Raw genomic sequence first — 23589 nt, forward strand, 5'->3', positions numbered from 1 at the left:
TAGTTATTGTCGCCTCCCCTTCGCCACGCGGTCTGCCAGAACAAAAGACTCCTCCTTTCTCTCTCTAGAAGACGTTACTGTCTTCTTCCTCTATCTCTTGGCTCGTTTTTTCCTCAAGGAGTGAAGAGAGAAGAAGGGGATGAAGCGGCTACGGTATCTCGTTGTGATGCTGAGCGTTATACTTGTGTTGGCGGACGTGGGCTCGCAAGTTATCGCTCGAACGATTGCGAGGAAGATCGACGGAGATCAGAGCTCTTCTTCGGGTGCTCACGCCGTCGTCGTCTCAGGCTTGACTCCTTGTCAAAATGGAACGTTGTTCGGAAGAGGAAAGAACGGAGCTCGAAACTGTACCATGGAAGAGGAGAAGCGGGTCGTGCCCACCGGCCCAAATCCTTTGCACAACAGATGAGGGGAGATATTTGAAGAGAGAGAAAGAGGAAACGGAGGTGGCGGAGGAAGAAGAAGCGGAAGAAGAATGTGCCAGGTTCGCTGTTCTTCTTCTTCTTCTTCTTCATCTTCTTGTGGAAGGGGAGGACAGATGTTTTGGAGCCTCCTTTCCTTTTCTTTTTTTTGTTTCCGATCTTGGGAGACATTGTAAAGCGCTCGCAGCTTCATAATCTAAGCTGTGTCTTCTGGCACACCATTGACAATTCTTCAACCGCGCGTCCCGCATTTCCTTGGTTAATGGCTTCATCATTGTTCATTTCTTCTTCTTCCTCTCTCTCGCCCTCTACTTTCTTTCTCTCTATCATTCTATCTCTCTCTTCTATCACACGTCTTCTCTCCCTCACTTCTTTCTATCCCTCTATCTCTCTATCATCGTTCTCTCTTTCAATTTCCCTCTTTAACAATCTCTGTCCTTTCTCTCTCTCTCTCTCTTTCTATCTTCTCAATATTTCTATTTCCCTCTCTAGCATCTCTGCCGTTTCTCTCTCTTTCTATTTCTGCCCATCTCTCTATCTCTCTCTTCTTTGTTTCTCTCCCTTCATATGTTTTTCTTCTTTTTTCCCCTCTGTCTCTCTCTCTCTCTCTCTCTCTCTCTCTCTTCTTTCATCTCTTTTTCTCCTCTCTCCCTCTGGCTAAGTCTCTCTCTCTCTTCTTTCTTTCCTTTATCTCTTCTTTTTCTTTCTCACAATCTCTCTCTCTCTCTCTTTTCTTTCTTTCTTTCTCTCCCTCTGTCTAAGACTCACTCTCTTCTTTTTTTCTTTCATTTATCTCTCTCTTTTTTTCTCTCTCTCTCTCTTCTTTCTTTCTTTCTCTCCCTCTGTCTAAGACTCACTCTCTTCTTTTTTTCTTTCATTGATCTCTTTTTCTTTCTTTCTCTCTATCTCTTCTTTCATTTGTCTAAGTCTCTCTCTTTCTCTCTCCCTCTATCTAGGTTTCTCTTTCCATCTTCTCTCTTTCTTTCTCACCCTCCATTTACCTATTTCTCTCTCTTCTTTATTTCTCTTCCTCTTTCTCTAGCTAGCTGGCCTCGGGTCATAGGTCCAGCCTTCTCCGTCTGCATTCCTTTCGTAATGTTCAAGGGTGTATGGCTGGTGATAAGTTTTTAAAATTATTTGTCCCCGGTTTGTTCGTCGCACAATTACGCTCATCTCTTAATAATTCAATCAGCAGGCAGGGCAGTCTGTTAGAGAAGGTAGTAAAGGAAGGGAAGATGCAAACGCCAGAGAGAAGCAGAGCCTCTTTCATCGGCAACAACTTGGCCTCAGAGTAAATGCCAGAGGATATGGGAGATCAGAGCAACGGCAGCCCAATGGCAAGGAGATGATAGCAGCGATGCTTGTGGTAACTTCTCTGATACAACGGGGACGCAGAAACGGACTTCTATCTCCAGATTGGGCAGGCGATGTCCGGGGCATTTATTTTTTCGCCCTCGGGCTTCGGCCTCAGAGAGCTGGGTGTTGTAAATGCTTCTTGCATTGAATGTAACGTCGCTTAACTCCGTTCGGAAAGGTTTCTCTCTCCGTTCATGTCTTCTTCATAATCCTCTCTCCTTTAGAAAAGAGAGAGAGAGATACATGCATAGATAGATGGATGTGTAGAGTTACAGAACGTTTAGAGAGTGAGAGAAAGCGAGAAATATATTGATCTATGTATGCGAAATAGAGATAGGAAGCGACACAGAGATAGATAGTGCCAGACAGATAGAGATAGATATAATTGAGAGATATATTTGTAGAGGGAGGGAGAAAATTAGATAGATAGATTAATGGATAAATAGGGTAGGAGAGAAAGCGAGAAATATATTGATATTTATGGAAAATAGAGATACGTAGAGACAGAGAGATATATAGATAGAGCCAGACAGATGGAGATATATATAATTAAGAGATATAAATGTAAAGTGAGGGAGAAAATTAGATAGTTAGAGAGATAGATTGAGGGATAAATAGGTCCGGAGAAATACATAGATAGATTGCTAGATATGTAGACAGATAGTTACTTAGATGCATGGCTACATAGATTGATAGATAGATAGATTGATAGAGATATAAACAGATAGCTTGATCCAGAGAGATATAGAGATAGACAGCGAGATGGATGGATAGAACCAGAGAGAGATATGGATATAGATAGAGACAGATGGAGAGATAAAGATGCATTTATAGATAGACAGACAAACAGATACATTTATAGGCAGACAGAAATTTATAGATAGACATTTAGACAAATAGTAGACATTTAGACAGGTAGACGAATATAAATAAGTATATAGATAGATAGATAGATGGGGGAGTGTGTGAGAGAGAGAGGGATAGATGGATGGGGGAGGGATAGAAAGAGAGGGAAAGATAGATAGATGGCGGAGGAATAGAGAGAGAGGGATAGATAGATAGATGGGAGAGAGATAGAGAGAGAGATAGATAGACAGATAGATGGGGGAGGGACGGAGAGATATAGAGATAGAGAGAGAAGAGAGCGAGAGCAAGAGAGAGAGAGAGATGGCGAGAGACAGGGAGCGAGAGAGAAAGCGAGAGAGAGAGAGAGAGAGAACAAGAAACCGAGAGAGAGAGAGAGAGAACAAGAAACCGAGAGAGAGAGAGAGATAGCGAGAGAGAGAGAGAGAACAAGAAACCGAGAGAGAGAGAAGTAGCGAGCGAGAGGGAGAGAGAGAGAGATAGCGAGAGATAGAGGGAGAAAGAGAGAACAAGAAACCGAGAGAGAGAGAAATAGCGAGCGAGAGGGAGAAAGAGAGAACAAGAAAGCGAGAGAGAGAGAGAGATAGCGAGCGAGCGAGCGAGAGAGAGAGAGAGAGAGAACAACAACGCGGACAACCGAGAGGGAGAGATAGAGAGAGAGAACGATAATGCGAGCGACTGAGAGGGAGAGAGAGAGAGAGTAAGAGAGAGAACGAGAAAGTAAGTGAGATAGAGATAACACGCGAGAGGGAGAGAGAGAGATAACGTGCGAGGGAGAGAGAAAGAGAGAGAACGACAAAGCGAGCGAGAGGGAGGAGAGAGAAAGATCTCGGATCGTGCTCTTGAGGCACGGGGATCGCAAAGACGCATCATGTGGGTTAAACTCTCGAGGAAAGCTGTTTTTATCGTGCGGTGGCGGACTCGCACGCTATTTCGGTCAAATCAGTGCACCCACCATACGTCTCATCTCAACCCGGCGTGGATCATTAGCTGATGATTTCGTCAAGCTAGAGAATTCTCTCCACCTCGACATCTAGCAAGGACTTCGTTATTTTTTTCGCAAGGACTAGAAATGCTCCTGTTCTTCAGTCCCGTCAATGGGTTGTGCCGTTAAGGGAACTTCTTTTAACCCATCACTCTTCCTGCACTGGTGGGCTGGAGGGAGGTAAAGGCTATCAATGATGCCGAAATAATATTCGTTTAATTGGTCCCCTATTGACGCGAGTTTGCCTGAGCCTGGAGCTCCGACTGTGCGTGGTACAGTCAACATGGATCACTGTTCTTCCTGGGTCGTTCCATCACGTCGGCCTGCCAGTTTGATCGTATTTAAAGGAGAAAGATGCCCTTTCTCTTATTTCATTTCATTTTTTTCACGCCGAGAGATGGCTTACAACGTCTCTGAGACTTTGTGGTCAGCTGATGGAAGTGTGAAGTCAAAAGGAATTGGATAATCCCGTTTTCTCTGGCTTCCAAATGCCCGTGGGCTGATCTGACCTTCATCATGAGCCTTGACTCGAGCCCAGTGAGGGGCCATCACTTGGAAAATGGCCGTTGCAGAGATAAGAAACATTAATTTTCTTGTCCTCATCAGAAGACCCAGGCCTTCTGACCATGCCTCTCCTGAATGAGGGGTCAACCATGGAATTGCAACTCTCTTTCTCTCTCTCTCTCTTACTGCAACTCTCTCGCTCTCTCTAACTCTAACTATCTCTATCCAGCTGAACTTCCAGGTTGAGAACTTCACAATCACGGGCACATGGCGGTATGCAAAAGAACTTAATGGATATTACTTTTCAGACTGGGACCGATCTCGGGTTGCCTTCTTCATGTTCTGTCAGATATTACTCTCAAATCAATGTGATATTAAACGATACACTAAATTTTGCGCATAGGTAGAGACGGGTCAACCTTTTATTGATTATCTTCATTGATACGGAGTCCGGAGTATTAGTGCAGGATACGATTTTTTTCCTACTTGATTATTTCAATCAAATGTGTTGATAATTTACGTTAAAAAATCAAATCTTTCACCAGAGCTCCTACATCTGACTAATATGAAAAAAATGTAGCTGGGGTCTATGTCCAGGCAAAATAGCTCAAACAAATGAAAGGGCTCTTGGATCAAAATTATTTCCCCAATGACAACACGCATGCGCTAATTTTCCTGAGAGAGAGAGATAGATAGATGAAATAGAATGAGAGAGAGATTTGAACGAATCATTTGAATAGTTTGGACTTCACGCCTCTTTGGTACGCTGAAAGCATGGTCATTACCAAATAAGAGATACTATTGAAGACAGGGTAAACAGATTGACATCATGAACTAGGATATCACTGTCGCTTGGAATTCACATTGACCCTTCAAGTTGGTTTGTGATTTTTTGCATGAAGAATTATTTAGAATATTTTTGATCTTCTATTCATGGATGAGCATGCGTGGCGGTAGATCTTCTGGCAGCTGTGATTCTCCAACGGAGAAACATGCGTCACTTGATTTGTGTCGTTTTGAATTGAAGGTAATGAGACCCGCAGTTCGACTTGTGGGTTCCGTTATGATCTTCCCACAAATTATGTTTGGCTAGGATTCGCAAGATCAAAATCAGAGAAAAATATTCTTGCAATTATATTTGAAATATCCTCAAAAAGTATGTACGTCAAGTGTATTCCGTCTCTACTCCACTCAATGGGCTACGGGAGATAGTACATAATAGCATATACATCACCTTACACATATTTGGATACACACTTGTGTACTATTTGAATTTTGTTTTCTTCCTCAAGCACGTGGAGTAATTTAGTGTATGTCTAAATACTACTAATTTTTCGGAGAAACATAGTATGTTTACTTTGGATTTTGAGATAAAAATTTCTTTCTATGAAAAAGCTAGCTGTCATGATCAGTTACATATACTTTCAAAACCTAGAGACAATTAGATAACTTCTGCCATAAACTGTTGCAGTTGCATTAAATGATTATTAATTTGGAACATCTTTATGAAATCGAAAAATATTTAAACATGCTTATCATATTTTAAGAATACTATCTGGTGTCTAATTTGACGTTCCAACATTATTCATGAACTTGTGTCAAATATCAATGTTGTTGGCACATTTTTGAGTTTACAATGACTTAATTTTTCATATGGGTGGTTGATGATAATGTTGATTCTGACTGGGTTATCGACAATGATGGGATATCATGGATGATTAATTTTCATGAGGTTGAAGCATTTATTGATGGTTTTGGAGAGTTTGCTTGATCAGGTTTTGATATTTTAGTAAGTGATAAGGTTATAAACAAGGATGATATTTTTCCTTTTTAATTTATTTTTTGATGCAGGATGACTAGGGGATGACGGGATGGGATGACAACTGGTGTAGGATATTGGGCGACTAAGGAAGGGGTAACCAGACCACAAAATCACACGATCGCTTCCGAAAAATTAAATCCGATGAAATAGTGATGGTGCAGCCCCTTTCCTCATTGAGGGCGGGAGTACTGTCTTCAACCACTGCGGTGTTGCTAAGCACAAAAATCAATAAATTCGAATGATCGTCCACTTGAAAATTCAAAATCCAAAGCAAACCTGACGGCAGTGGATGATCTCTCGAGGAATACTGGACGAAGAACATAGGACACCAAAGAGTGCAGGGGTACCTTAGCACTAGATTAGTGCATGACGAGAATGCGGGGAATTCTCGTGGCGTTGATGAAGGGCACGAGGTTGAGCGGTGATACGAGCGTAGGGCATGGACGAGCGGCGAGACATGGAAGTGGATGGAGGTCTGCACGTGGCCAGGCGGCGAACCGCACCGGCGGGTTGCCAACGTGGGTGGCCTGCGTGGGTGGCGGCCGGCTAGTGCTGTGGCCTGCGCGCGTGGGGGCTGCCTGCGTGGGCGGCGGCATGCGTGCAAGTGGACTTGCGCAGGCGGCCGGTGCGGGCGGCCTGTGTGGGTGGCCTGCGCGAGTAGGGTTTGCGCGGGCCGCCGGCATGGGCAGCCTGCTTGGGCAGCCGGCGCGAACGACATGTGTGGGTGGCCTGTGCAAGTAGGGTTTGCGCAGGCCACCGACATGGGCAGCCTGCTAGGGCGGCCGGCGTAGGTGGCCTCTGTGGGCAGCCTGCGCGGGCAAGGCTTGTGCGGGTGCCATCGTGGGCAGCCTGCGTGGGCAGCTGACACTGGTGGCCTGTGTGGGTGACCAGTGCTGGTGGCCTGTGTGGGCGGTCTGCGTGGGCGACCTGCACGAACGGGGTTGTGCGGACGGCCGGCGCGGGCGAATGAACACTGGGGCAACGAACAAGGAGCTTCTCGGGCGGTGGCAGCAACAACAATGGCGGCAGCAGTGGTCCGAGAGGAGAAAGGGCTAGGGCAAATTTTCCAAGAAGAAACTTCAATTCCTGAAAATAAATTTGCCAAATGTTCTTTTGCAACATTGGCCTACATATAGGCCTTGGAGGAAAGAGAAAATGCGAGAAATAATAAAAATAGACGACGTGTTATCGTGTCGCGTCAAAGAGCAGTTCCTGGCGTTGACGATGTGTCATGATGCGTGACATGTTGTGTGTAGTGGAGACGTGACTGATGCCGGTGCATTGACTCGGTTGTTATCAGGTCGGTTCTGCAGTTGATGTTGGCGACGAGTCATGATGCGTGACGTCTCGGATGACAGTGGCGGCGCGTTTGAAGATGGTGCGTTGACGTCGTCGCCACCATTTTTATTTTCTTTATTTGTATTTTTATGCATAAAACATAAGACTTTGGCATTTATTAGGGTTTGAATCTGATAATTTTTGGAATTTAAGATTGATCATTTTATTGATAGACTGATTACCATGTTTAAGCTTATATTTTGTACTAAATTGGAGGTAAATCCATGTTCTCTAGATGCAGATGATTGAAATATGGATAAAACTTGCTCACACTCTTATTCAGCAATGTTTTAGTCCTAATATTATTTTAGATATCAAAGGTATGGTAAGTGAAGTACTAACATTTTTAGGCACTTGGCCAAATATATTAAACCGTAGGATTTCTTCACACTTTACCATTATTTTAAGAATGTTCAATTGAAAAAATTCATGGGCTTCACACAGATGCTTACATAATCAAGTCCATGATCATAGTACTCACTCCATCATAGAGAGTAGATATATCCCATGTTACTGGTGATGACATTATATGTCCTTCAGGCATATCACACTTCTATGTCTTATTTAAGTTCCTTGAAAGAAATCATATTCATTATTCTTCATGTGTGATATTTATAAAAATTCCATAAATATATGGAGAGATAATTTTATTATGATGAGATCATAACGCATGATCACTTATCTTTAAATATTTTTCCCAAACATGTATATCCATAGGATAGTAAAGAAGGACATTTTCATATTAAGATTGAATAATACTATGTGCTCTTCATTATATGATGTAGATGACATATCTTCTTATCATTTGTGTGGATACACCAGAAGAAAGTGGACGCTCTTTGGAGAGAGAGTTAACTAAAATTATGCATGAATCCCTGAATGGATTTTATACCCAAGTACGAACCAAGTTGGTTCATGTCACAGTTGAGTAAGTATTTATTAGAGGTGAGACCCATATACATATTTATGGATGAGTAGTTGTGTTTGTCATTGGATCTACAAATATCTAATCATTGAGTTTCAAATATTCTTAGTTCAGATGCAGAAACTAGTCAATGAAGATGATTGAGTGATCAATATGGGATGATCAACCCTAGGTCAAAGAGGAGACACACTTTTGGTAGCCAGACACAATGAAAGCATTGGCCGAGGCGTAGGAAAGTTCTATGGATATTTTACTGCATCATTCTTAAGTAGGATACTTAGATGGGGTTCCATATTGATAATATCCTAAAAGTAACATCCTAAGCAGAAACTTAAAATATACATTTAACATAAATTAAATATATATTAGATCTGATTAATTATAACAAATAAAAACTTAGGTGGCTCATGGAGTAATAATAGACTCATAAATAGGTTTAGAGAGCACACACATAATTTTATTGGGTGTCAATGGATACATTTGAAGTCCAATGACTTTTACGGAAGATTCCTGTTGAAGTATTAAAAAACGCTTTTGAGAAACACATGTGTAAGTTTGTCAGGTCTCCCCTCATTTTTTCTTGGTCACCCTCCTAGTCTCTAAGAGTGGAATGGTGAGAAGATCCTCACAGAGCTGTAGTGACACCGTATGAAAATATTATGAAAATATTCAACGTGTCAAAAACTGCATAGATACACCTAATTGTCTGTCGTCTCTATGACTTAAGGAGACTCATGCAAGGAAACTATTTTTAGAATAGTTGACTTTATGCAAGGTGATTAAATCATGGTATGGACTCGTTATAAAGGTTCGTAAATATTTGTTTAATTTTATACATCACTCATCATTTCAGATCATCAATCACCATGTTTGACAGCCAGCCGACCAGACATACTTTTTAGTGTATGTCATAGTGGTAGGTTTCAAAGTGACCCAAGGAATTGCATCAAAAGGCAGAGAAGAGAATATTATATTATCTCAACTTTTGCAATGCATACTTGCTGGATGCAAAGTTGATAATATAGCTCAAACGACACTTGTGCATTTATTTGGAGATGCCTCATATGATGGACATCAAAAAAATAAAACTTGATTGATGTATCCACAACTGAGGCTGAATATGTTGCAAGTGGATGGTGTTGTGCTCAAACTCTTTGGGCTAAGCAGCACCTAGAAGACTATGATGTTACATTGAACATAATACCTATTACATGTGATAGTACAAGTACCATTAATTTTGTCAAAGCCCTAGCATGCATTTACACACAAAGCACATTGAAGTGAAGCTTTGCTTCATCAAAGATGGTATCACTAGAGTTGACAGTGATCTTCACTTCATTACAACTGAAAAGGAAGTCACATACATCTTCTCTAAACCTTAAAGTGAAGACCAGTTTAGCACTCTATGGAGAAAGCTAGGCATCACTTGTGTTACGAATTTATGATGATTTCCTATCCATAGTTTTTCTATCAACATGTTTTTTAGATCCATTAAGGGAAAAATAGTGCCCTTAGTTATATCAAAAGGCTACTTAGTTTAACAATATGGTGAACAAGTCAAATAACAGATTTAGGTCTTATTAAATTATACTCAACTTTTCTATGACATCAAGATAAACATATACTCTAACTGTCCAAATATTTTTGGGAATTTGACCTTGTTTGATTGGTTTAATGACTTTGTCCAATTCCTTATTACTACCTTTAGGGTATTTACAGATGAATTTATTGATCAATTAATGAAGATTAAATACATGAAGATATTACTATCCAAGGCGTTCAGTTCTATGGCCTTAAATTGGAAGAAAAACTCAAAATGACTCGGAGTCAAAGACATCAATGTAATTGCATCAATAAACAAGACAAAAATCACCTCAACACAGATCACATACGTGTATTCTTCAAGCCTTAAATGAGACAAGTGGAGCTTCTAATGCATGCAGCCTCTAGAAGTATCCACACGATCCTCAACATATCGAATCTCTTCCTTTTCCTTGACGAGCTCCGTTCACGCTCTGACATTATCATTACGATGTATTGGTTGCATTAGAAATGGAGAAGAGCTATGGAGAGAAGGGAGAAGAAGGGGAAGGCCCCAAAACAATTCTGGCCTGGGTGAATTTTGTTCAGGGCCTCCAATTTATACTAAGTGGGTATTTTTTTTGAAAACCCCCAAACTTTAAGTATATCTTCCAACGATCAAAGTACCATTTACATGTGACCCTATATGCCATGTATTAGTTTAGTTAACGATTGTATTGACCTAATAACCTTTATTGGCCTTTCAAATTAATTAACTATATTATTATCCATATTAATCAATGTTGTATCAATTTAACCCAATCGATAGGTCAAGTGTCCAACCTGTGGGGCACCAAGCTACACCTCATGCTCTAGAAGATACAAATGATCATGCATTGATTCACTTCTGGAACTTGTCTATCATTCTCTATTGTGAACATATAGTCCTTCATCTACTAAATGCTCTAAAGATGATTTCGGGTATGGTCAACAATCAAACCCTAATCATTCATCTGAGTCAATACTGATGCGTTTTGAAATCATTGGAGAACTCTTTTGCAATACTCCACTACTTAAGCAAAGTACTTCTTCACATTATTTTCCTTGAGTTGTCTCCTCTTTTATGGGGGGCACACGATCCAATTTCGACCACTCAATCATCTTTTTGAACTTCTTGATGCACTCAAAATAAGACTATTCATAATCCCATGACTTGAAACTCCTAGGTCATAATCAAATTCCAATTGTCCATCCATAAAATATCTTTGGTGTGTTAAGTCTAAGGAACACTTGCACAACCGTGGTGTGAGTCAACCTGATTGATAGTTTCGTATAACCCTTCAGGTATTAGTACAGATCAATTAAGTGAACTCTTTCCCTTAAAGAGCACCCAATATATATCCTTAATATTTCCATATTAATGGCTATGGGACCAACCATACTGCGATGATGTCATTCTCAAGTATCCTTGAAATAGAAATTCTTAGAACACATACTTAAAGACTAGTGATCTTAATATTATGATATCATCATAATTCATAAAGTTTGATTTTGTATTGTTGGACTTCATTATAAGTATCACACGTGCACTATAAGGAATATGTTTTATAAGTAAACATGGAAAAATAAATGGAATGTGTGATTGGCTTGCTGGACACATATATTTTCATCACAAAGGTGGCATGTTGAGTAAAATGATGTAGCAAACATAACTGAAAATTTCCAATTTTTAAAGCAAAGGTCATTCACATAACAATTATTTTTTTACTTTTTACACTTGAGAGGTGTTTTGAACTAATGGAAAGATAATAAAAATAACAAATTGAAATCAAGAGATTACTCGTTCAAATTTTCTAACCATAATGAATATGAATAACTGTTGGACACTTGATAAATTACTAGTATGCCCTTTAAGATTTTTAGGTTCATACATAGTTCTGAGCCCTAATTTCAAACCTCCATTTTCCTTGCTCTCTAAAAATTACAGTCCAAAAGCTAGCAAAATCTCTCACTCTTTAAAACAATTTCAAGTCATTTTCAGCATTCTTCAAGAGGATATTTGTTGATAACATCAATTTGAGTCTAAAGGATTTGGGCTTTTGTTTTTTGGTGTGGGGTGATTATGGATTCAAAGAAAAGAAGGTTGGCATCCAAATTTTTCACGTAATCGACCCTTACAAAAATTTTGATATCCTTAATATAAGTTTTAGGTTGATTTTGAAGAAAAAATTCATTGTATAGTAAGTTGTTAACATTCATACAAAACTTTATTAACTTGGAATCGCATCTTTTGGTTGTGTTTTGGAAGAGTAATAGGGGTTTGAACTTAAACACTAAGGAATCAGACAGTTGACTATGAACGTTGAAAGATGGATATAATTTGATTTTGAAAGTTTTTTTTCTGAGATAAAAATCCTTTCTGATAATATTAAAATTCAATATAAGTAAGGTCATTTGGTGAAGGAGTAAAGAAGATAATTTAGTTTTAAGCACCAAAAGTTAAACATGAATTTACAAATTTTGCCTAAAGAAAATGTCAAGGAAAAGAGAATTAGAGGAAGTAGCAGCCACAAACAGGGAGTTATTACTGCATGGAATTGTTTTGATTGACAAAATTTAGGCCTAGAAAAAAAGGACTCTAAGCCTTCATGTAAGCAAGCAAGAGAGGAGCAGAGCTGTTCTCATTCATAATTATATTTGTTTATTGTTATCTATGAGTTAAAAAATTTCTGATCTGAAAGAATTTTCTTGTTGAAATATATGAAATTGCATCTTGTCCTGAATACTACTTAAGGAGACTGAATATGTACTAACTGATGTTGAGGAGAAATCCATAGTGATAAAAAATGCATTGTTATTGTTAGATCTCTATGATCAGTCAGCTTAAGACCATGGGGGCCAAAGTAGAGAATGTTTGAGGGGCCAAGTTGAAGTAGGTCAAACATCGTTGCTATATTGGATACTTTGGGGGTTGAGAATGATAGAAAGCAGGGCATGTGATTTGCTATCCTTTTTTGTTTTTTGGTATCCTTTTTCAGTCCTATTTCCATGTGACTTTCTTGGTGGGCATTCACATGACCATAGTTAGGGCATGCCATCACCTCTGGGCAGATACCCTAGAACATTCGCTAAGTTGACTAAAAAAATAATTATGCATCCCATTTCCTTTACCTCATTTCCTATTTAGAAATATTTTTTTATTTATCTGAAAAAAATATAGGTGAATAACTTAATTTATGCCCCATCCCCTCTTAGGTTACTCCTTACCCAATCGAACTAACTATTTTATAATATGGCAGTTAGTGCTGTATTTTATAATAGTATGACTCACCTTAATTTATGATTTTGCAAAGAAGATTTTTCCCAGGTTTGGGGATACACATCCCACTCGTCCAAATACCAAGGAATCCCAAGAATCCAAATGATTAATAGTAAGGCACTATATAGTTCTATGTTTTCTACACATCACTTCCACTCTCCAATTTGAAATACACTTATTAAAGTTCTGTTTTCAATATTTAACATTGTCCCTAGTCGACATAACTTCTTCATGAGCTCTTCACCACACTAACTATCCCATCATTGTGGTTGTTGTCTCTACATCTTTGAATTAGTTGACACTTTCATCACTTTAATGCCCTTTGTCAACATTAATGCTCTTTTCTCAAATTATTTTTTTACTATTATGGATTAGTTTGTCAAGTCCCTTGACTCATTGTAAGGTCTACTGTGGACTTCCCAAAAACCAACTAGATTAGCCAGTGGAAAACCAGTAACTATCCTAGAGCCAACAAGGAACATGATTAATTCACATAAAATGCAGTTGAATCAAAATAAATCCAAAATACTAGATATAGATGGCTCAGTTTCAAACAATGAATCATATGTATGACTATATCAATATATAAACAAATAATTATAAATTTTAAACATGCAATAATTAATCTGCTTTAATGAATGTGTAGTATGATAGAAATGTAATTTTCAGCATGACAATGATTTAATAATTTGGCTTTAAATGCTTGGGTAATTTTCAAATAACAGTTGATTTCTGGAACAACTAACAGTTGAAGGTAACATATAATTTTTCATTTAAATGAGGTTTAGGAACAACTAAAATTTAACTTATAAAATATTAAATCAATGATATCTGAGAGAATATTTCACCAAAATATGGAATCCAGATATTTAAAACTGTATCTGATGTAGAGATTGAAGTCAGTCATTATGGACTTGAAAATTTAGCAATGAATAATGAAATATATGGATAGAAATGGGTGAAAAGTGGGATGGAATAAGATAATGGCTGATATTTTTGCATAAGATAATTACAAACATCCAGATCATATGCCGGAGCTTCTGATCAGAATCTGGAGTTAGAGATCGGACCCTGAAATTGCTGATCAATTTTGAATCTTAATTGGATGCGTAATGGTACATTTCTTGAATTTCAAAACAGAGATTATAATGACTGAAATAAAATTAGATTTGAAAGCTTTGAACTATGATAATAGATAAATTTTGAAATAATTCATTAGAAAAATTTATAAGTGATCAAAATATTAAAAACTTCTAACTAGGTATGTTTCACAATCTCATTAATGACTATTTCAAACAGATCATTGAGATTAAATATTGGATAAAGTGTGACATTTGGTCATTGGATGAAGAGGATAGTTCAATGATGAGGAAATAGAGACAAAAGAAAAAAGAACTGAAGGGTGTTTCATTAAGTGTCACAATTTGGTACAACATGTAGTGGGCTGGAGATACAATTGGCCGATTCTCTAACATGATGCTTACATAATGGCAAGTAGTTACCTAAAACTATGGGCGTCATGGGCCAGTTAACACCTTGGTGGCGAGGTCGTCAATACAACTTCTGCAGACATGCCGCCGCTGTCGCCCGACCAAGTCAACGCACCGGCTTCAGTCACGTCTCTACCTATGCACGCCTCGACATGCGTCATGACACGTCGTCGACAACTACATGACCGGCTGGACAACAACCAAGTCGATGCATCGGCATCAATCACGTCTCCACCTACGCACGCCCCGTCATGCGTCAGGACACATCGTCAACATCAGATCAAGAACTGCCCTTTGACGTGACACAAAACCATGTCGCCCATTGTTATTTTTATTTTTATTTCTCGCATTTTCTCTTTCCTCCAAGGCCTATATGTATAGGCCAATGTTGCAAGAAACAGTTGGCAAAGTTATATTCAAGAATTGAGTTTTCTCTTCTTGGAGGACTTGCCTTAATCCTCCCCTCTTCTCCAGATCGCCGCCGCTGCCGTCGTTGCCGCCACGTGTTGCCGACTGCCATCCTCTCCTTCTTTCTCTCCCTCTTCTCTCTACCTGTTCGCCCGACGCCCACGCACCAGGCCGCCCAATGCCCAAGCGCTAGGCTGCCCATCGCCCAAGCTCAAGGCTGTCCAGCGCCCACGCGCCAGGCTGCCCAGTTCCCACGCGCCAGGCTGCCCAGCGCCCCAGAGTCAGGCCGCCCAGTGCTCGAGCGCCTGGCCGCCCAGTGCCCAAGCCCAAGGTTGCCCAACGCCCAAGCGCTAGGCCGCCCAACGTCTAAGCGCCAGGCCGCCCAGCACCCAAACGGCCAGGCCGCCCGCGCCCGGCCGCTCAAGTGCCGGACTGCCCTCACCGGGGCTGCCCAGCGCCCAGGGCCGCCGCTCGACCAGGGTGCCCAGCGCCCAGTCGCCCAGTCGCCCAGGCGCCAGGCCACCCATGCCGAGGCCGCCCAGCGCCAGGTCGCCCAGCACCCGGCCACCAAGGCGACAGGTCGCCCAGCACCCGGCCACCAAGGCGACAGGTCGCCCAGCACCCGGCCACCAAGGCGACATGCCACCCATGCTAGGAGGGCTGCCCAATGCCCAGGCCGCCGAGCGATTAGGCCGTCCAACGCTTGACCGACCAAGAGCTAGGTCGCCCAAGCCAGGGCCACCCAACGCTTGGATCGCCGAGCGCCACTTGTTTGCCCTTCGACCGTCCTCACTCCTTGAAGCCATCCATGTCTCGACCACGCCCTGCGTTGATCAGCGATACGACCAGAATTCCCCGCATCCTCGTCACGCACCTCGGGTGCCGAGGTACTCTTACACTCTTTGGTGTCCTGTGTTCTCAGTCCAGTGTTCCTGGAGAAGTCTTCCACTGTCGTCGGATTTGTTTGAGTTTTCTGGAATTTTCAACGACTAGGTCTTTTCTTGAGTTTCCATGTGAACGTGAATTTGAGGTATTGATTTTGGTGCTTGGCATCATCGCGGTGGTTGAAGACAGTACTCCCCCCTCGATGCGGAAAGGGGCTGCACCACCATTATTTCATTGGATTTAAATCTCTCGAGATCGACCGTGTGAATTTGTGGTCTGTTTTGTCCACCTCCTCCAAAAACCAATCCCCACATATAGCACCTCATCATCCTTTTCCCCAATCTCATCAGTTGTCTTACACTCCTCATCACCCATCATCCCCTTTACGGCCACCATAATCGCCCTGCATTAGTTGTCATGCATCACACCTCCTCAAAATGGCGAATGAATATTCTGCATTCCCAGCTTGGAGACAAACTTTATGGTGGTCCCTTGAGAGCCTTTTGTCAAGAGTCAGCAAGTTTCCCATTATTATTAAAGTAAGTTGATAGTAGAGAAGTGTATTCCCAGAAAGTAGTTGGGGTGTGACTTTGAATCAATAATGCTTGATTTTTTTCTAAGATATGGCCTAGTTTTCATTCAGCTCTTCCATTTTCCTGAGGAGGTGTGAACAGGACTCATGGACGATCCCTTGATCTTTAAAGCATGAGTTATTTACTATGTTCATAATTTTCTTCCCATTATCAGTTTGAAAGTGCTTTATTAGCGTACCATACTGTTGACGTATCATAAACATAATTTCTATAATAATAGTAGGAACATGTCATTAATGTTTAATCAAGTGAATCCAGGTAAAGCGGCTTACATCATCTGTAAGGAGTAGAAACCATAAAAAACATTGGATATCATTAATTGGTGCTAATCCCCACACATCACATTGAATGAGTTCAAATACATCACTATCTGACGAATCATATGAGGAATAAGTCATGAGCTTATGCTTGGCTTAGTGACATACACAAATCCTGACAAACATGAGGGAATTTGTTTTTAAAAAGATGGAAGGAAGGATGACCCAATTATTGATGGAGTAGCCAAACTAGTGCTTCCTTATTAGTCTAAGTAGAGGTTGGTGTGAGCTAAGCCTCCCTTTTAGTCACTGCATGTGGTGAGTTGTGATCTGTATGGCACATGTATAAAAGTAACTCTTGGATTCTAGCTAGCCCATGCTTTAGGTTGCCACCTTGTCATATAGAACTGCATCGACTCCATCAAAAATGGGCTTCACCGATGAAATATGAGCTAATCTTGGACCAAAATTAAGCTGAGACATAGCTGAGGAACATGTGAGATACGGGTAGGAACACCAATGGGTTCAAGTTTAGTACTACTTGTACCAGCTACATTAAGCAAAGTTCCATCAGCTATTTCAATTTTTACAGTACTATCACAAATATCATATATTTAAATTCAGGCTTAAAATGTGTAATACGATCATCTTCACTGGAGTCCAAAAATCCAGGGTTAAGGTAGTGCGGGATGTTACCTGTCCGAACCATGTAAGTTGTTCAAATAATATTAGTAGTCTTAAGTTGGTTTTGAAGTTGTTGGAATTGTTTCTTCAACTTGGGTATATCCTCCTTATCCTCATTTTGAGATGGTATATCATCTAGGCCATTTAAATCAGTGTGTATTGCACTGTTACTTTTTCTAGTAACCTTATTGGCCTAGGAGGGGCGTCTGAGAATTTTTCTGCTCATGTCTTTTGTGTATTTCTGGTTCCACTAGTGGCTACATGAAAGTTGATATTCGTCATCAAAGAATCAGTTGATATCCTCCTTGTCCTCAGTTTGATATGTGACCCTTGTTTTGCAGAAGCAGGTTGAGGAGTTGGTATAGTAGTTGTAAAAACTCAAGTGGTTTGTGGGATTTGACAATCAATGCCAAATTTTGAATCATATTTGTAGCAGAAAGATCAACAAACAACCCAATATGAATTTCCTCTTCGTGAACATGTAGAACAATCTCTTCAAAGTTGAGTTTATGTTCAAAATTGAACAATTGTGCTTGAACAATTTCGAATATGGGCTGGGGACCTTTAAGATATCTATAGACCTTGTCATGAAGGACATACTACCTATCTACAAAGTCTTCAATAGGAAGATGCCAATAATCTATTTCCTTAAAAATGGCTTGGAGATTGTTGGAATATTTTAATGATGTGCAATTATCTTGAAGGAGCATCACTAAAGAATCAACAAGGTTGGCTACTGTGGACTCATCCTCCCACACGGAATGAAAACATTGGATAAAATCCCATTGACTTCTGAAATCATTGAGTCTAAGATCAAGGTATGAAGGATGTCCTCTTCTCAGTGCCACTTGAGGTACATTAAGTCACCTGGCTAAGGTGGTCCCTCAGTCAAGTGATGAAGTTTTCCTCTGTACCTCAGTGTATATTTAATGGATTTAGTCCGGTGGTACAGATTGTAATCCATGAACAACTATCATGCACCAACTTGAGGAGGTTGCATGCACCATTTTTCCTTCAAAAATGGAAAACTAACACCACTATTAAGAGCAGTTGTATACTCATTTGAAGCCATAAGAAATATTAAATCATAGAGGTAGTTGATTCAATTTAGAAAAAAAGCAGTTTGAAATGATCACACCTGTATGTAAGATAGTCCACAGACCGAATTCCAGTATTTTAGAAAAGTGGTTGTCGGATAATAAATACTCCTAGAAGTAGCAATTTATATTCCAATATCCACATGCATCATCCCCTAATGTACTGATGCCCAACATACTTAGAGCTCGAGCTACATTGACAGCCAGCAGTGATACCATAGAGGTAGTTCTTCAGAAAACAGTCGACAAAAAAGAAACGTGAAGGTCCATCAAAAATTTTCTGTAGTGATAGCAGGTTTCTTCAGACTACAATATGTGTAGCTCTTCCTCCTCTCAGATCCTTGGAGTTCTATAATACCATGTGATATTTTATTCTTGGATGAAGACGGTAGTGTAATGAAGAGGAATCAAGACAGAATAAAAAGGAACCAGAAGGGTTTTTTATTTGTGGCCCAATACTCTAACATAACGGTTAAACAATGGCTAGTAGTTGCCTAAAACTACGTACCATGCGAACCTGTTAATAAAAAACTTTGAGACAAAAAGAGGACAAATGACAACAGATATAGAATGAGAAAAAAATGTTTGCCGCATGATAGACCTGATGGTCAAAGAAAGAACAACCAATCAAGAAAAACTAAGACAAAAAGGAATATTTGAGTATGGAATATTTGAATATTTGAAAAAATGGATCCTCGAACAATGGTTCAGATGAATTTTTTTGGATAAACCAAACTAAAGAGAAAGATTTGAACAATAAGACATGAATTATTAGACTGGGGAGATCTCTTAAATGCAAAGCGTAGGTGACCAGTGCTCAGAATGCAGATAATTTTCAGGAAATTAAAAGTGGCCAATATTTAAAATCAAGAAGGGTTGACAAAGATCACCGACACTATTTCTTGGATCCTTCACTATTCAAGAATGAGAGTTTGAAACACCTTCATAATCAAATGAAGGGGCATTTATACCCCCTGCTTAGGGACACCCAAATGGCCAATTAATAGTTCAAATTTCCACTATTAAAATCAAATCTACTTCAAGGTCATACAATTATTTTTCAAACGCATCATAGACTCCACGTTCTACTGATTTCACAATGGATCATTCAAATATATGTTATCCTTTATGGAGCTCTAATAAACATCAATCAGAGAAATATTTTAAAATTTAGAGGCAGATGAAATTGACTAGAAATTACTAAGCATAATCGTGTTAAACTCAATCACTACCCGAATATGAAAAAAAATTCGATTAGCAAAACTGAGGATCAGGACCATATCAGTGAATTCAAGGATGAAAGTTTCAAGACCAAACAAGTTATTGCCGACAACAGATCTGATTGGAAGATTATACTTTCATGATAATTAAGTGGAAATTTGATAAGTCAGCTCAGAGCAAAAGATCACGGACACTTTTACCTAACCTTTGGGAGACTTCATTGGTCAAAGTGGTGTCAAAGGATGGGAACTCGAAGCAATGGATAAACAGTGGCAGACTGAGAGGTGAATGTTAATGTTAATCATCAGCATCAATGAAAGGGGAACCTCACTTTGCCTAAGTTTAATTTAGTTACAGCCTCAGATTCGGTTATTTTTCCCCAAGTAACATCCTTTTCTCTCACGGAGTCTGCCGGGGCCGTTGCTTTTTTTTATCATGTAAAATTCTGGTTTGCCTTAAAACCACAAGCAGAGCACATACTTTTCTTCATTTCCTGTTCTTCCTCCCCCACGTCAACAACTTGATATCCATCCGAAAGCAGGACAGGTTAGTGCAGACTACAGATAAAATTCTGGGGTTCTCAGCTTCCCCAGGATATGAGGACGACGAAGACGATGAAGACGAAGATGACGAAGAGGGTCATGGTCAGGACGAGGGAGGGGGCTGGCCTGCTCACTCAGCAGTTGGAGGAGCTGGTGGCACCAGTCTGCCACGCGAGGAAGCGGACCACGACGCAGGTGATGTTGTCGGCGCTGCCCCGCTGGTATGCCTCCTGCATCAGTCTACGGGCCGCCGCCTCGGGGTCGTCCACCGGCTTCACCATCTCCACCGCCTCCTGTCAGGTCAACAACAGTCAACGAATGTCAACGGGGAGGAAGCTGGGAAGTCAACGGTTGGATTTTTATGGTGTGCACTGCACCTCATTGGTGACAACGTCCCAGAGGCCATCGCTGGCCAGGATGAGGAACTCGAGAGAGCTGTCAACTACTTCCTCCTGTGCTTCGTCCAAGGTCGTGGTTTAATTTTCTCATGATTTTTTTTTCTTCCATTAACAGAAGCTTGCTTGGGTTTTTTCTGCACTGACCTGAATTTCAGGATCGGCCACCACGTACTGCTTCAGGAGGCGATCGCCGAAGGCCCGCGAAACAGCGAGCACTCCCCCCACCCGCCATGTTCCTGCAGGAGAAACCGAAACAGACATTCCCTGAGAGAGAGAGATAGATAGATAGAGAGAGAGAGAGAGAGGCAGTTCTGTGGAGGAGGGAGAGAGAATGACGAGAAGAGGGAGCTAGAGAGACCGTTAGAGAGAGATGCCGTGCTGTGGAGGAGGGAGGGAGAATGACGAGGAAGAGAGATCGATAGAGAGAGAGAGAGAGAGAGATGCAGTTCTGTGGAGGGAGAGAGAATGACGAGAAGAGGGAGCTAGAGAGACCGTTAGAGAGAGATGCAGTGCTGTGGAGGAGGTAGAGAGAATGAAGCGAAGAGAGAGGTAGAGAGATCGATTGAGAGAGAGAGACGCAGTGCTGTGTAGGAGGAGAGAGAGAGCGACGAGGAGAGAGATCGATAGATAGATAGAATGATGCAGTGCTTTGGAGGAGGGAGGGAGAGAGATGAGAAGAGAGATAAATATAAAGAGAGAGTGATACAGTGCTGTGGGGGAGGGACAGAGAGTGACGAGAAGAGAGAGGTAGAGAGAGATGCAGTGCTGTGGAGGAGGAAGAGAAAGAGAGAAAGAGAGAGAGAGACCTGCCCACATAACAAAGCCGCCGGCCTCCTCAATGCGCTGTCGCTCGTCGCTCTGGTCTGGCTTGTGATCGCGGGAGACTGCGATGGCTGCACCGTCACATTTCGAAGAAAAGAAGAGGTTGAATCACCGATCCACACTATGAAAATTTAGCATTTTTTGGATGAAAGTAGTTATAAATTGATATTACAAGCAATTTTCAAAACATCAATCTTTTCATTCTAAGTCCAAACTTTCTCAGCCGAATCATGGGCACATCAAGAGATACGCTAGAACCCTTGTAATTTTCCACCAGGGCACAGATATCTCAGTTGTCATCTTGCAAAAATACGACTAACAACGCAAAAGTTCGTGAACTTTGAACATTTTCCTTTCATAAAACAAAAATCAAATATTTAAATTATTAGTTCCCAGTGATATTTAAACCATAATATAAGGACAAAGCTTACCATTTCCACCTCGGCAAATAACTGCTCTGGAATCCCCAACATTGGCTACCAGTAGACGATCTCCAACTAAAATAGCAGTTGAAGCAGTAGATCCAGCATCCCTGTGCTGAGAAGATTCAGATTTTAAGAATTCCGAGTCCGTGAGGTTATAGGCGTCCGCTGAAGAACAAAAAAGAATGACTTTTTAGGGTCTCGTCTGCCCGGAAAAGGGTAAATAAATGATCATAAGACATATAGAAGAAAATACCTATCGCAGATTTCGTGTCGCTAATAAACTTCGGATGGTTTATTAAATTGGTAAAAAGATTTCTTTTTACGTACTCGGCTGCACGGATACCTCCATGGCCTGAAAACAGACACCGAAAATCTTCATTAATCTGTGTATCGCAAAATTCAGTAGACTACAGCAAAACGCGAGCAAGATCACCTAAAAATTCAAGAAAATTTAATTCAAAAATACATAAAAGTGCATCAATTCAAAGAAAGAACGCCGTCTGAGCAAGATTACCATCGAATACACCAAAAAGGCCGACGATTTCTCCATCAACCCCATCGATTCTGGTTTCGTAAAAATCCTCCATTGAAGCTCTTTTCCCTGGAGAGCTCGCATACCCATAACTAAACTTTCCATCCTGACTGCGAACCCAACAAACAAAACTGTTTTTATCCACGATGCAAAACAAAAAAAAACATTAAACGAAACGAAAAAAAACAATTTCTTCAAGGATAGCCACCTGAGACCCCCGCCGCTGACGAGGGAATCTTCCTTGTGACCCCCACTCGAAACCGTGTTAAAATAGCCCATTTCTTCAGCCGGCGATCAACCCACTTGCCTTAATTTCCTATTCTCAACACCCGTTTCAGGAATCAGGACCCAGATCAGGAACAGAGGAAGAGGAAAGGGTCAGAAAATTCGCCAAATTGAGGCGAAGACCCCGTTTTCTGTTCTAAGAACATCACCTGAAAAAGGAAAATCCAAAGCAAGATCGCAATGATCATGCCATATTTCGATTAGGCAGTGCGCACCATCGGCCAGGAACGAAACCGGGAAAAAGAGGTGGCAGAAGGAAGAGCGAGAGAGAGAGAAAGAGAGAGCACCAGAAATAGAAGCGAAGGAAGGGAAGGAGAGAAAGAAGCGGAGATCAACCCTACCCGACCCGACCCTTAAAACGAGATTCTTGACTTCCCTCGGAAAACCGCACCGAAAAGAACACTTTTTTCGGCATGGTCTGCAGATAATAGTAACGTCGAGAATCAAGATTAGATAGAACTCGAGTGGGGAGGATCGCCACGTTTCTTGACCAGGTCAGAGTCGTAAATCTGCGATCTCCCAGCCGTAGACGACACATGCCAGAAGAAGCATAAATAAATAAATTAATAAATATAAGTGCGAGGGAGGGCCCGAGGACGGGGGGGCGTAAAGGATCTGACTGCCATTGATTACGGTCGAGTCTTCATCTCAGTGAAGTGCAGAGAGAGATAAGAGAATGGGCACTCAGGGATAGATAGAGAGATGAAACGAATTGAGAGAGATATATAGAGAGAGAAACAAAATTAAATAGAGAGATACATACCTACATATATAGATAGGTTGCGACAGATAGACAGAAACATAGTTTGATTAATATATAGAGATAGAGATGGAGATAGATATAAATTGAGATATAGATCTCCCTGCCAATATAGAGGGAGAGAAAATTAGATA

The 23589-nt window shown here is 40.8% G+C and overlaps 1 protein-coding gene across 2 annotated transcripts; it reads right to left on the reverse strand.

The window, feature by feature from the left end:
* Window positions 1–20140: 20140 nt before the first annotated feature.
* Window positions 20141–23189, reverse strand: LOC144708604 (putative protein phosphatase 2C 59). 2 transcript variants are annotated; one of them, XM_078582005.1, is made up of 9 exons: window positions 23037–23189; window positions 22619–22844; window positions 22393–22520; window positions 22132–22230; window positions 21885–22043; window positions 21438–21524; window positions 20776–20867; window positions 20611–20685; window positions 20141–20526 (listed from the first exon to the last, which is right to left on the reverse strand). In XM_078582005.1, exons 2-9 carry the CDS (start codon window positions 22687–22689, stop codon window positions 20368–20370), a joined length of 870 nt encoding a protein of 289 aa, XP_078438131.1. In that variant the 5' UTR covers window positions 22690–22844; window positions 23037–23189; the 3' UTR covers window positions 20141–20367. The 2 variants fall into 2 exon arrangements, with proteins under 2 accessions (XP_078438131.1, XP_078438130.1); XM_078582004.1 differs by lacking the exon at window positions 23037–23189 and adding an exon at window positions 22845–23030 and having other exon boundaries at window positions 22619–22726.
* Between the last annotated feature and the right edge of the window lie 400 nt (window positions 23190–23589).

The sequence above is a fragment of the Wolffia australiana genome, chromosome 10 (assembly GCF_029677425.1).
Source record: "Wolffia australiana isolate 7733 chromosome 10, ASM2967742v1".
In the NCBI taxonomy this organism is placed as follows: Eukaryota; Viridiplantae; Streptophyta; class Magnoliopsida; order Alismatales; family Araceae; genus Wolffia; species Wolffia australiana.

Excerpts from the sequence above, each read along its gene's own strand:
- LOC144708604 (XM_078582005.1), bottom strand. The coding sequence starts at position 22,689 with ATGGGCTATTTTAACACGGTTTCGAGTGGGGGTCACAAGGAAGATTCC. Across the intron at positions 22,044-22,131 it reads CGACACGAAATCTGCGATAG|CGGACGCCTATAACCTCACG; the intron begins GTATTTTCTTCT and ends TTTGTTCTTCAG. Across the intron at positions 20,527-20,610 it reads GGGACGTTGTCACCAATGAG|GAGGCGGTGGAGATGGTGAA; the intron begins GTGCAGTGCACA and ends TTGACCTGACAG.